The sequence below is a fragment of the Lagopus leucura genome, unplaced genomic scaffold (genome assembly GCF_019238085.1).
Source record: "Lagopus leucura isolate 7727_CA_CO unplaced genomic scaffold, USGS_WTPT01 Super-Scaffold_100002, whole genome shotgun sequence".
In the NCBI taxonomy this organism is placed as follows: domain Eukaryota; kingdom Metazoa; phylum Chordata; class Aves; order Galliformes; family Phasianidae; genus Lagopus; species Lagopus leucura.
Window position 1 is genome coordinate 86,205,466 of NW_024962263.1, and position 15,117 is coordinate 86,220,582.

The window sequence follows — 15,117 nt, forward strand, 5'->3', positions numbered from 1 at the left end:
TGTTGATATTGAACAATGTATTTCATTAGATTTCCTTCAGTGTTTTTTTTTTTTATTCTGAATTTTATATTACTTTCACTCTGTTGTTGTGTCTACCTTCTGAACTGTCAAGATATATACAACAGAGTACAGTGTATTTATGCAGGATGCAGCAAAAACAAAAGAAAATGTTTCATAGGAGTTTGGTTATTTCAAAAATATGGGACTTTGATCATATTGCTGTATTCATACCAATCATTTACAAAACCTGTTTCAATACCCTATTTTTCTAACATTCCAAATCGAGACACAGTCATTATTTCAAAGAGGAGAATTTCTGATATATCTGACTGAAGACTCAAGCACAATCCAAATGCTTCCAGAAGCAAATGCTATTGCTGTTCTATTCCTTTCTTTACTTGCTATCTACTCACAAAGGAATAAACTTCATTTTCAGTTGAAGACATTAACGTTGTTAACTTAATCAACAAACTAGTCTTTGTCTTAGCTGCAGTATAGGAGAGCAAACCAGAAATACCCAGTCCCACTGGAAAGTATTTGATTTCCTCTTGAGAGAGGTGAAATAAAAAAGCAGACCATATTTTCACCATAACTTTAAATTCAGTTCTAGCAGTGGAAAGAAGCAGTCTGTAATAAACAATAAAGTCCTTACTCACCTTATGTCCAAAAGGTCCTGGCAAGCCTGGTGGGCCTCTTTCTCCCTAAAGTGACATAACCAAAACCAGGGAAGAGTCATTGCACAGCCAGAATGGAGCCTGGCCTTTGAGGGAGGTGAGGTAGCACAAGTTTCCAGCACTCACCCCCTTTCCTTGTTCTACACCATCCTGGTAAAAATATTTTACTGACAACTTGTAAGCAGATTACAGTCTGCTAACTTAGCTAGAAGTAAATGTTTTTAGGGAATTTTCATCAAGCTAATGATGGTCACAACAATCGTTCAATGGTTATTTGTTGTGGAGGCCATTCTGGATGGCCAAGATGGCACACTTTCACAGTTCAGAAACTTCAGTCCTCTCTGCCTTTTTGGATACAGCACTGTGATTTGCAACATCCTACACAACAAAGGCTTTTGTGCCCTTATGTGTCTTGCAGACACCCGTGAGATCTCAACCTAACACTCTACCTGAAGTCCACCATTCCCTCAGAAGCTGCATTTGTCAAGCTCATACTGAGCTACTCGAGCACAGTGCTTGCCAGCAGTACTTACCTGTTCTCCATCTTTACCTTTGCCAGGTAAACCCGGCTGTCCAGGAGGCCCTGGCACCCCAGCTGGCCCAGGTAAACCCACTTTTCCTTCTTTTCCTGGGTCACCCTGCAGAAGATAATCCAATAAAGCTGTCAACCATACATTAAAGACCATTCCTGTCTGAGGTCTTTCACTGGGACTAAAAGATCTACCTTTTCTTCTAGCTTTCTCATCTGAACATAGGGAACCCTCTTTTAAAGGAAGCCTTTTCCTTCAGAAATCTCAGGGCATTTTATTTTCCTTAAAAAAGCAAAACATTTCAAAATGTTTTGGGTACTGATTAGATGAGAGAGTTGTTGATCCACACATGGCGCTGAGATGAATGTCAGTAATCTAAAACACTTTGAGACTGAGGAGGCTGGGATTTGTTTCTTTATAAATCCTATATCCTACATACATGGGTCCCTGTTTGTGATTAATTATTCCTACTCTGGCAAAGAAAAAGAAAAAAAAAGATGAGGACTTTGGCATGCTGGCTGCTTGTAATGTACTGGTAAACTACAAGTCCCTGGCATGAAAAAGTATATTGCCTAGATATGAAATAAAACACAATAGTTGGGCAAAGCAGACAAAGGTGGGAAAGGGTGTATTGGATGGCTGAGCTTATGGTCATATTATGGTAGTTTACCAGAAAAGCATAAATCTGTTTCCTAAACAACAAAAGCAAGCTTTTCTTCCAGTTTTGGGTTTGAAGTGGTAAGCAAGCATCTCACAAAGTACTGAAGGGTGAGGACAAAAGAAGATCATCATTGTATAAATATGTAGCAGTGACTTTGGCATATTCAGTTGTACCTCAGTAGTTTTATTAGGTAAATTATAACGCTGCAACAGGGTGAAATCCTTGTAGCATGTGTAATAGAATAGGTCAGATGAGATAATCTAATGAGTCCATGTGTCCTAGCAGTTTATGAACCTATGAAATCATTTGCCAGTTCAAGCTGTTTCTGTCCTAAGTTACTTAAAATGCCCCAAGGAAAAGGAACAAAGCCAGGTAAGAACAAACTCACCTTTTCCCCTCTTTCTCCCTCCTTCCCTGGTAGTCCAGGGTTTCCAGGTACTCCCTGAAAAGAAAAGAACTTTAAAGACTAAAATCTTTTTAGGCAGCATTTGATCCTAAAAAAGATGCATAGACCAGCATCAGCATGTTCAATATGGTCTGTCTCAAGGATTATGAGACATGAGGAGTATGAGTTTTACGCTTTCCTCTGCAGACAAGTAGAGAGTTCAGAGAATCCGACAATCCAGAGAACATCACAGAAGAACTGCGTACCAAGTGCTAACATGAGGTTTGGGTTTGTTTGGGGTTTTTTTTTCGATATAAAAAAGAGCTGAACAGCAAAAGCTGGAATGGAGCTAATTCCAGATTCGTGCATTCTTCTACCGATAACATTTTTGTTCTGTGAAATCCTCAGCAGTTCTTAATCCATTACCAACAAATTCCAACTCCTCTCTATCAGAGAAGCCAAAAGTCTCACAGTATTCCATATTTTACAGCTAACAGTCTCCAAAACCATCCCCTGGAATACTTAACTATGTTTGTTTTAGCCTTTATTTCAATTTTTTGTTCCTCTTCAGGTCTTGGCAGATTCCAAAGCATTCCTTGTCAAAATATAGATGAAATCAAACCCTGTGGCTTCCTAACACACCAAAATGTGTAAATGTTGTAGAGTTGCACTCCATTTTAAGATATTAAATGATGTTTTGGCACCATAAGATTGGACTGACTTCTTCTCTGCGTGGACATGATGATTATTTTCTTTTATGTATCAGTAAAAAATATTTACTTATATCAGCTTTTATAAGCAATATATTGGCATTAGTGGTAAAGAAATTTGCTTAAAGGATTGTAAAATTGAACAAATTCTTCATTTTAGATATCATCTTCCAATCTGAAATGAAATCATTGTACTAATACAATTAAATGAAATGTAGATTAACAATTAGGAGAAAGGCAATTTGATATTATTTGGACTGCCTAGTTGACAAACTGCCTTCAAGAGCCTTTGTGCTAAACCATTGTTCCTGAACATATTTCAACCTGAGGTCTAAGTGTTGTTTTTCATTTACTCTACTGTAATTCTAAAGAAATCCCAAGCACTAAATAGAGAGTTATAATGGTGGAGCAGGGAGTAGAGTTACTCTAAAGGTTTCTGTGCAGACATGTAAAGCTCTGTCAGGCACAATATAACGATGGTGATGAATACCTACTGAGGTAAGAGGATGTTGTACATCTTCAAGGCACTGATTGTAGGATCTAATATTTACATATTTTCATAACAAATATAGGAGCTTACTATGCAATCTTGATATCAAGTAGTCATGTTTTCAAAAGGAAAGGACAAATGGAAATGAGGTGAAGGAAACAAAACCAAAGAGACAATAAACACTGTAATTTTTCTCTTGAGGAGCTGGCAGAAAAAAATGTTTTTTTACAATTTGAAGAGGAGTGAAGCTTTTCCATGCCTCCCTGTTGTTACAAATGATATGAAAATATGTTTCATAGAAACACCATTCCCAGGTGCCTCCACATCTTTTGATTCAAAAAAAGAAAAGAAGTGTAATGAAACACAGCCTTTTGAATCTGATAGTAAACCTCCACAGGAGGAAAATCAAAACATTAAATAAAGAGACCAGGGCACAGATGAGAAAACAAATACACTGGTGCTTACATACCACATTTCCTGGCAATCCTCTTGGTCCAGGAGGCCCCACTGGTCCAACTGCACCCTTTTTAAAGAAAGTGAAATTTATGTACATATGTAATTCACAACTCGTACCACCATAGGAACAAGATGTTCTAAGTGGAACTGAGGTTTATGTCATACAAGATGTTGTACAAGCACAAAGCAAAAGAACAGCATTTTTTTGAAACACTTTGAAGTGTAAAGAAGCATGAAACAATTAAAAAAAAAAAAAAAGATTCTCAGAAGCTTAAATTACCCACATCAAACTAAAATCCTAAGTCCAGCTCAGATTCAGGAAGAAAGGTCTGAGCCCAAAACATCAAAAGAACAGAGAAAAGTAAGTTGATTTAAGATGAAAATGAAAATCTTGGCCAATAAAATGTGCTCTGTTGAAAACAAAAACCTGAAAAATACTCATTTGTGTTAGATAGAAAAGCATCACAAATCATTCAGAGTGTTTTTGTTCTGAAGTACAGGTATTTTCGTCTGCAATCCTATTCAGTATGTATGCCTCCAAACATGCACGAAGGACATGGGAGGAAATATTTTCAGATTATGTCCCCAGAGAGACATATGCTTGGGGTTACAGGCTGTAGCTAGACATTTTCTTCTAGGCCTGACAGTATCAAGTCTAAGTCATTATCTCTGGAGTTACTCATCACTCTACACAGGCCAGGGTTCACTTGCTGTCACAGCTTCACAAGGAAAAGTGTTTCTATCAGCATTCCTAAGCCATTCAGGATGAAAACAGGCAGACTATCTAAAAACATCTGCACTGGCAAAGTGAAATAATGTACCTGACTTGGAATACAGAAACCCCTCCTATGGGAAGATCTGGGTAGCAGTTTCTTGCAGAGAGACAACACAAACAGCTGGGAGATTGTGAAAATCTTCCACAGCACAACTATGAAGAGTATTCACAGCAAATGGATGACTTTCCATCAAGCTCACTGTAAGAGAATTAAAGGTTTCCTCATTACTGTGTTATTTGCAGTTACTGGTATGTGAGTCAAAAGAAAGGTGGAGCAGCAGCAGTCTGTGATGGGATGGCAAACAAAAGGCATACGTGTGCATTTCCATATCATTAATGCTTTCCAAGCCACGTTATGCTAATCAGTGAATAGGTTTAGAGGGAGCGGGGCACCCTTAGCTGCTTTTCTCCACATGGACTAAGGAATCCGTCAACAGAAGACGATGGAGACTTGAGGAAAGGCAGTTGAGAGTCTAGGGTCAATGCACTGCTAAATACAATGCCTGAGCACAAATCCAAGCAGGAAAATCATAAACACAAAGACACAAGGAGAAACTCAGTGCTCTAGGATTCTTTGCTTGGATTTCCTATGGCTTTCTTCTCCCATATATAAACATATAATCACAGAATCATAGTGTCTTTTGGGTTGGAAGGGACCCTTAAAGGCCATGTAGCCCAACTCCCCTGCAATGAAAAGGGACACCCACAGCTCAGTCAGGTTGCTCAGAGCCCTGTCCACTCTGACCTCGAATGTCTTCATCATCATTTGGGGGGTTGGACTCGATGATCTCTGGAGGTCCCTTCCAACCCCTACAATTCTGTGATTTAGTGATTTAGTAATTCAAACTCCAAAATTATCATCTCTCCCAGTCATTACTTGAATGAGTTCTTCAGTTTTCCTTCTCTGCTTACAAAGAAAGTATGTGGCCTTTTATTCAGACACAAAAGGAGTATACAACTGCTATAGTAATAAAACAGGGCTTGAATCTTCAGCTGTTCTTTAGCATGTAGTCAGACAACAGTAGCACTCTGTGGAATACAGGCCGCAAAAAGTGGTACATAATGATTCCTCTGGTGATGAGACTTTATTAAAGAAAGCAAAATTGACTACGAAACCTAAAACCAACAACTAATTCTGGCTGCTGCTGGGAAGCTACTCCATGCACCAGCTGACTGCCTGAGCTGGGCTGATAGCACAGTGCAGCAGCAAGCTCTGCCTCACTTCACTCAGAAAAGTTGGCTTTTGTTAGAGAAGGAGACTTATCCAAAAAAGGACAAACAATTTAGAGCTGGCTGATTGGGGCATTGATTGGTTTTGTGCTGCTGCATTTGTTTGCCCACCAGCAGTGACTCTTCTTTCAGCTGTATCAGGATGTGCCCTGCTCCCAAGCAGCCTGGGACCATGAATCAGCAAGGCAGGGAGGGACTTCCAAGTCCCTTTAGGTGTGTTATTGCCAAGGAAAAATGCTGCAAGGGAACAGCTACTCACAGCCTCTCCAGGGGCTCCAACTTCTCCTCGGGCTCCTTTCTGCCCCTTTGTCCCCTGTGCAGTAAGAAAAGAAGTACCAGCTGATTAGAGATGGGATGGGAATGCCTGCCAGACAAATAGACTTCAGGATGCCTGAACATGTACTCAGCTAATCAATTCGCAGAGGAGTTCAACGGCTGAGGAAATGGCTCCCAGTTCTCTATGCAGCAAGAAAATGAAATATAAAAATAAAACCCTGAGACATAAGAAGAATTACTAATGACTGATCAGCTCAGAGGCTATTTCACTGTACTGCATGTTGGAACTTGCAGACATTCATCTAGGGGAAGCTGCTTCCTATCCTCAGGCCAACCTGATGCTTCCATCCTAGCTGAACTCTGATGGTCTCCTTGCAAAGGGGAAGTTTTGCCTGCAGTTCTCAAATACTAATAATCATTTAGAAATGGTCAAAATAGATTACAGTGCAGTGAGTTTGCTGTGGTCCTACATAATACTTAGTTCTTTCATTAGGATTTTGGCATGACAGAGTGGAGTCTATCCATTGATCTGGTCCCCCTTTTAGCAAATGTTACTTGAAAGTTATACGGTATTACGTTTGTTCTTGTTTTTTTGTGTGACTGTTTTCATGATGCTAAGACTGCTATTAAGCAGTATTTGCTGATTATCCCCAACTAATAGATGTGACTTGAATGCAACACAAACAAAGACAGAATAAATACCCTTCTATGTTTATATGGAGACATACCTCAGTGGTACATGGAAACACTGTGCATGAGCCAGAAATTTTTCAGAAGATAATTAAAATTATAAATCCATTTAACATGAGCAATAATGCTGTCAGGGTTAAGTGAGCTGGGGTTGAGTCTGAATGCTCTGCAACATTTTGTTAATGTATTGCAGTAACTTATCTGTGAGACCTGTGCTTTGGTGGCACAAATACCAGGTGCCCTTGTGAAGGAGCCTAAAGTTGGAAGAAGACCCTCAGATGACACTGGTCTTTCCTCAGATATCACATATTTCTGCTTTGAATCTCCTCATATTGTCCAGCATGAGCAAATACCTGTACAGTAGTCCCTGTACTTAGAACGATGTAGGAGAAATGGGATGGTGGTGTACAGGGAAGGAATTATTCACAGTGAGATGCACCATGAAGTCAACCCTCTCTGATCATACCAAAGATTTGCTTTAAGTTATGCTCTTCTTACCTGGAGTCCTACAGCTCCTGGGACACCCTGTTCACCTGGGATCCCCGGTAATCCCTGCAAAAACAGAGGCACAGGCGGAAGAGCTGAAGGAAACAGTTCAATTCTTCCCTTCATCAAAAGATGTTATTCCTCCCTCACACTGAGAGAAGAGAGAGTGTTTTTTATGCAGGCTGGAACTGCACAGCTCTCTACCTCTCCTGAGAGCTCCTTCTAGAACAGGAGCAGAGCCAAATATAAATGGAGTAGCCAACTGCACTATTTAGACTCTTCTTCCATACTCTTCTTCTAGCCATAGGGTACAGAGCTAAAAAATTAGGTGCTTAATTTCATGTAATCTGACTTCCTGTGTAGCCAACACCAAACAACCCTGTGGCTATTTTTGATAAGAGAAGATTCCTGTCTATGGAAAGAGCATGTCCCACACTCTCTCTCCAAAAGAGGCAGCTCTCATGTCTTCTTAATGTAATTTAAAGCTAACTTAAGAAACACTTAGCTGTACTTACAGGTTCTCCACTTGTTCCCCGATCTCCTTTCTCCCCTTTTGGTCCTGGTTCACCCTGATAAAAAAACAAGACAAATAAAACTAGAAGACACCCTAGTCTTGTTTTGTAAGAGACTCATTTGATCAGATATCCAGCTCTGGCATTGAGTATCTTCCTCAAAGGACTTTGGAGATTTTGTCTAGACTGCTAGGATTAGTATAATACTAATTGCAAAAATCCAACATCCAACAGCAAAAGCACCAGGGCCACTGCATTGCATTGTCTCTCTGTGAGACCAAAAGCCTAAAGCTATCCTACAGCATGGGAAGCATCTTACATACAAACAGATTGTTATTTCACCTTTAAGACTGAAGGAATTTTGAGCACTTCCTGAGATGTGTATTACACAGCTTTTCCAAATCTCTAGTTCTGCCAGTAATTCCACACATTTGTGCAACTGACCCTTGCTCCTGCAATGCCAATTCACTATATCATGCGCAACCATTAATAACTAGTAGGAGTAATTTATTCTTGTTCTTCCTCATTGAAGATGCTTTCAGACAGGTGTTCATCAGCTCTCTGTTGAGTTCTATAATAATAATAATCAGTAAGCCCAGATTTCTGCTTTCTATAAGTTGAATGGAACAGCACAATAATGAAACTAGCCAGAGAAAACCTGACGCTACTTGCATACCCACATTTGCTTACTTATAAGATCATATGTATTCAGGCAAAAGCAATCATCATTTATTTATTAATTATCATATGAGGTGTTTCAATTATGCAATCAAAAAACAGGAAGAACAGCAGCAAATTAAGCTCCCCCAGCAGACACACGAGGAATAATGATCAGTAGAAATGCAGAACCCACAAGCAAATCAGTCTGTGTTTTATTCACATCTGCTATTTGCCGATCATTTCTGCAACACCTGGGAATCCAAAGTCTGTTTGCAAATGGTTCTCCATCAGACAAAATAAAAGTAATAGCATAAATACTGCTTATGTCTGTTTTTATAATGCATTATGAATAAATATTATGCTTTGTAAGAAATAATTTGAGGAATTTCACTTTACAATCAGCACCCGGTGAGACCAACTTCCAATCAGGCAGTCCCTGATGCCATCTACTGGCCCCCTGAAGGATAGTGCAATCGCATGAAGCACTTCAGAGATCCTTTATCACAAACTTGCTCAGTTGTGCCTGGAATTTTTGTGCAAGAGAGAAGAGCAAAAAGGCACAGGCAAATGGTAATAAATCTGTAGATAAGGATGGTATAAATGGAAATAAGGGCATGTGTTATTAGGGAGAACAAGACTGCAAAAGAGAAGAAGCAACTCAAGAGGTAAAAAGAGGATTTTTTTAAAATCCTTTTAAAATACTTTTTCTACATTTTCCCCAATATTTGACTTGTCATTGACATGTCAATGCAAAATTGGCAAAATTCCAGACTGATGTCTTTGCACAGCCACAATCCTTTGATTTCCTATCCTACCTGTAAGTCCTTCCCAAATTTGCTGAATCCATAACTGCCCACAGAGACCATTAAGTCTTCCCACCAGTGCTGCACATTGCAGACACCTCTGCCCCTGGCAGCTGGACTTAATCAGCTGCCACCTACTTCTTTCCTACAGCCCAATGAACAGAAATGCAATGGTGACAACTAACAGCTGCTGCCAAGCTGGGCAAGATCTGTGCTCACAGCCTTCCTGACCTCCTCTCTTGGCAGCGTCCTCCTGTAGTTTCAATTAACGCATTCATCATTTTTGTGCCATTTAGAGGAAAGGAAACAGTGGGGGCTCAGCAGTAACCAGCTGCAGTGGGAAGTGGAAGGCAAGGTGAGGAGCCATCTCCTGTTTTGCTCCTTTCTAACCATAATACCTGACCTTCACTGTGATTCTCACACACCTCATCTCCAAGAAGTACTCAACACTCTGAATTCGCTGGTCTGAATATACATGGCAGAAACCTTTCTACTGCTCTGCTGGGTCATCAAATTTCTGCGGAGCCCACAGCACAAGCTGCACCAAAAGAACACAACTGAGCTGTGGTGATTGACAAAGAAGAGCTTAGAGTCACTTGGTTAGAGGTTTCCCGTTTCTGACAATTACTGTGGTGTGTTTTAAGTAAAATTGATTTAAGCTAATAAAACAGAGTAATGGAGGTGCTGTCCTTTATTCACAATGTTTTTCTCTTCTCTGTCTATGTAAGTCACTGTCTGTTCTTATACACCATATAATCAGTGGAAAGCAGCAGCAAGAATTTGGAGATTGCATTACAATTTTCAGCACCCTGCTAGTGCTGCAGTCTCTAGAACATAATCAATGACAATCTCCTAAGGCATATCACCACCTTCTGGCACCTTGATTTCTAAAGCTGCAAATTAAAGGTAACCTCCCTTTCTCCTCCCAAAATTTGCAATGCTATATGCAGTTCTGTGCATTGGTGAATACCATTACCATTAACTTGCACATGGAGAAATCCCAGTGATCTGATCTGCTGACACACTTCAGGCCTTTTAGTCTTCACAGTCGTGCAGCTCATGTACAAGAGCAGTGCACTCAAAACTAAAGAGAAAACTCCTGTGACTGCAGCACTACAAAGACCATGTAAGTTGTCATTATTCTGCATATTTCACAGAATCATTAAAGTTGGAAAGAACCACTAAGATCATTCGGTCCAACTGTCAACCCATCACCACAATGCTCATTAACCATGTCCCTCAGTGCCGTGCTTTTTGAACACCTCCAGGGATTGTGACTCCATCAACTTCCCTGGGCAACCTGTTCCAATACCTCACCACTCTTTCAGAGAATAAATTTTTCCTCATACCCAATCTGAACTTCCTCTGGTGCAACTTAAGGCTATTATCTCTCATCCTGTCACTAGTTACCTAGGAGAAGAGGCCAACCCCCACCTTGCTACATCCCCCTTTCAGAGAGTTGTAGAAAGTGGTCTCCCCTGTAGGTCTCCCCTGCAGCCTTATTTCCTTTGTATATATAGCAGCAATCTATGAGCTAAGGTGAAGAAAGAACCAAAGAAATTGCCACCAATTCCAGCACTACCTCACGTTCCCATTTCCTCCATCTCTGAAAAACTTGTCATGCACTTTCTTTTTTTAATGCCACATTTGCAGCCTACTTCTGCCATTTACATGCCCTAAAGCCTCCTGATCCTTAACAAGCTTATCTGCATACCAAAGGTATGATCTTAAGTAATGCCTGTTAATTCCCAATATGTACTCTACAATGTATTCCTCTTTTAAACAGTGGACAGAAGAAGCTAGTTTGGATGCTGGTGTAATCAGGGCAGCTGTGGGCTTCTCATCACTGCTGATTAACATGGTGATGTTGCATAGAACCACACCCAAACTGACCTCCTAATAAAAGCATTTAAATAACATTGGAATTACCAAGGTACTCTAACAGACCTTGGAGACTTAGAGAGAACAAGGTAGAGACCATTTTTATTAGAGACATTACTTACAGGAATCCTAGGGTGTGGGGTGAAGAAGGCTGTCTGGAAAAGAAACAAAAGCATTAAAAGAAACACTGTCTATTTTCCTGGAAATGCAAAAACTTTTGTATTCTCCTTGTCGTTATAGATAATTCATTCTATATAACCATTAGAGGGTTTATAAATGAGCAACTCACTGTAACATCTTCAGTATCATTAAACGTTTTAACTCCAAGGCTGAGCTCTCTGTTTTGTAGCACTTATAAGATACCCCAGCATAACTGGTTGTCTTATGACTTTAGTCATCCTGAAGGAATGGTCAAATATAAAAGGATTGTAATCAATAGAGAGAAGCAGCATCTATTATCAAAATTAACAAAATCTGGGGAAAAAAAAAAGAAGTCCTTAAAGAAATGAGAATGTACTGAAATTGTTAGCTATCCTTACAGATGAAATGGAAACTAATTTTCCCTACAAACACTGGAAGGTTGAGCTGTCAGGCATATTTTTCACACCTATCCTTAGGATATAGTATTTATAAGCTTTATTTTCTAAGCTTTCAATCAAGAGAGGTTTATTCTCAGTCACAATCTTCTCACATGATCGTATTAAGTACCCCTGGTCACAGACTAACGAGGCCCAGCTGAACGCAAGGAAGAAATCATAATACCTCCTCCACTGCTGTATGAAACTTTACAGCTGCTGGATTCTCTCCAACAGATTCTGATTAAAGTTCTCCTTATGATCTGTGAATGAGGCAGCTGCAACCAGCTGTGGTGAGTAAAGCTGAAAAGTAGGTATTTGACGCTTTCCAGAGGATCTGTAACAGGGATTAGCCTTTCTGTTGCAGTGAGAAGCCTGTTCCTAGTGCTTGCTCCAAACTACTTACTCAGATTTTGCTGGAGGGAACTGTGAGGCTCTCTGAGTGCCTGGAGTTAATTCCATAGTAATTACACTTGTACATCTGAAAGGAATTGTTCAGGCTCATTTAAGAAACAATAAGTTGATGTTTTCATGTGGTTTGTTTGTTTCTGTTCTAGATCCAGTTCTGAACCCAAATACCTATCAATTTCTGTTAGGAGAGTCTTTCTGGGCTTTCAGCACAGCATGGCACTGTGTACAGCAAAGGCTACAGCACTGCTCTTCCAACCCATAAGTTACTGTCAGTGAGAAGTGAAGCCCACTGCTCTTCTTGGAAGAAGAGGAATTGCTCACCACAAAAGTATAGCTGTTGTTCATAGATATCTTCTCTTAGTGAACCAGTTTTACCACGAGGTCTCAGGTGGGAAAAGCTAAATCACCTAGAAAATCAGTACAAATATGCTCTTCATCTTCACCCTGATGATATTCATCATCAGTTCCTACAGCTGCTAAACATATCAGAAGTTCAGTTTAAGTGCTACCATGAAACAAGTGCACAGAAAAGAGCTGTTTGTGGAGAAATAGAAAAGTGCTTAACCTCTAAAAATTGTACAAAATACCAATGCAACTTCATAGAGCTTCTTTCGAACCAAAAGAGATGGTCTAAGAGTAAGTCCTAATGTTTCAGCAGAGAGGCACAGATCTTGTAAAGCTTTGTTTCTGAGGCACTTATGTGGCAGAAGTATGATGATGCCTAGACTGTTTTTGCAGCACAACATCTTACTTACTGTTCCAGGTGTGCCTGGTGGGCCAGGGGAACCTGTGTCACCCTAGAGAGAGGAGAATACAATTATGCATATATAAGGTGAGAAAATAACAGTCAACATTTATCATTCAGAAGATACAACATTGTCCGATGAAATGTAATCCTAGGGCAACTGTAGAATTGGCATAGAGCTTAATTTGCATTTTGGCTGAAGCCTGTCAGAGTTCTTGATAGGAAAGCATGTTTTAGCTAAAACTGTTAAAAGGGTAAAAGTAAAGCCACCACCTTTGGGTCTTCCCTAAGTGGCTGTTAGGGCCCACCTCAGCGCCTGTGGACCCAGTCTGGAGGACATGGCCTCCGTTTTCCCCTTTCCATGCACACCACATTTACAAGTCTCCTGAGTGGACCAATATGGACTCACCACTTGCCTGATATGCTGGCCAAGGCCCAAGGTTTCCATCACTTGCCAATTGGTCCACCTTGGTTTGCTAACAAATGCACATGCACACCCCATGCACACTAGCTTTGAGGAAGATACAGACATGGTCAACCAGTAGCCAGCACCAGGCATATGGGCTGTAACACGTGGTTCTGCTCTACCCAGTGGTGCAAAGCCTCATCCGTACCTCATTCACACCAGTCTCATCCTAGTAGACGGTGGGAGAACACAACATTCCCATACCAGTGGCAGAGAACATCATAGAATCATTAAGGTTGGAAAAGACAACCATGAAAATTTAGCTCAGCCTAGCCCAACCATTGTGTCCATTCAACTATGTCCATAAGTGTCACATCTACAGGTTTCCTGAAAACCCTCAGGGATGGTGACTCAACCACCTCCCTGGGCAGCCTGGTCCAATACCTTACTACTCTCTGAGAAGACATTTTCCTGATATCCAGCCTGAAAGTAATAGAAGATTTCAGTATCACAGACTGGAGGTGTCCACTTCCCCAGCCTGACTCCCATTGCTGGCACCCACTCCACTCATAGCGATCCTCTTCTACCTTTTGGTTCCTCCTATTCCCCCTTTCCCCTTTATCGGTTTGAGACCATATGGGGTTGAACTCTGTAGCTCCCTCCCCACAGCCCTGTTAATCTTCTCAGTTGGAAAGTTCAGTTAATTTTTCTGTAAGTGGCACATGCAGTTAGTAAGAATGGGAGATGCTTCTGGTCAAGCTTCAAAATCATCAGTCACATAACCCTGCTGGAACAGACACTGCTACATTTTTATAAGTTCTTCTCCATTAGTGTGACTGAAGTGTCTTGGTTCCCAACCCTGCCTCCCTTATTACCTCTGGTTGCACTGAAGAAGTTCCTTGACCAGGTACCCTTAAAGGAGCAGACACTCTCCTACAACATACACTTAAAAAATCTTCTTTTGCATATTGAAAAAATCCTGTGTTTTTCATCAAAAATATAACTTCCTCATTCCAATTCTCCCCCCTAATTTTTGAGTCAAAATCTATAGGGTTGCTGGAGTATCTCCTGAGAATCGTAGTCCAAGTATCTTAGCTGTCACTGGTCTTTCTTCTGGCTGTGCTCCATGGACAGCTTTAGTCCCCCTGACAACTGAAAGCCAACATCTATGAAAAACACTAGTTAACCTCCCAGAGACAGGAACTTCATGCGCTTTATTGGAAATGTCATTTGACCGCCCATAATAGAAGTGCCACTGCCACAGATGGTCAAATTTGCTATTAAATTGAAGGCTGCTGTATCCTAGAAGAAAAATAAGGAGGCACATATTTCCCTATGGCTGAGACAACTATGCCAAGTCATAGTTATCTGCAGGGTCAATGCTTCAGTTTCACTTTAGCAAAGATTTGGTAAACATCATCTCTTTCTAGTCCTCCTATTTTAACTATAGCAATGTTATGATGACAGAAGCATAGACCATTCCTTATTGTCCTATCACACTGTTGGCAGGCACAGAAATGTTCTTTGATTTCAGGCTTGTTTCTATCAGCCACTGCTAGAACAAAGAAAAATCTTCTCTCAATTAAAGAAACTGATCTTAGATTCCATCAACAGCTTACTATTTCTTGTGTTATTCAATACATGGTTGTATCTCTCACACACACAGTTTCTTCTGCTGCATCTTTGTAAGGATTATCTCAGAGGCTCCAAATCTGTAATCCACACAAGATTATCTTCTCTATCTCTTGTCTCTAAGCCCTT

The 15,117-nt window shown here is 40.4% G+C and overlaps 1 protein-coding gene across 1 annotated transcript in view; it reads right to left on the reverse strand.

Annotated features, from left to right (window-relative positions):
- COL22A1 (collagen type XXII alpha 1 chain) overlaps positions 1-15,117 on the reverse strand; it is a 197,340-nt gene that overhangs the window by 41,881 nt on the left and 140,342 nt on the right. Inside the window, exons 30-38 of the mRNA XM_042869694.1 lie at positions 12,961-13,002; positions 11,342-11,374; positions 7,879-7,932; positions 7,376-7,429; positions 6,171-6,224; positions 3,920-3,973; positions 2,254-2,307; positions 1,208-1,312; positions 657-701 (exon numbers count right to left, since the gene is read on the reverse strand). Of these exons, the coding sequence (XP_042725628.1) occupies positions 657-701; positions 1,208-1,312; positions 2,254-2,307; positions 3,920-3,973; positions 6,171-6,224; positions 7,376-7,429; positions 7,879-7,932; positions 11,342-11,374; positions 12,961-13,002 (495 nt within the window). The remainder of the gene's footprint in view (positions 1-656; positions 702-1,207; positions 1,313-2,253; positions 2,308-3,919; positions 3,974-6,170; positions 6,225-7,375; positions 7,430-7,878; positions 7,933-11,341; positions 11,375-12,960; positions 13,003-15,117) is intronic.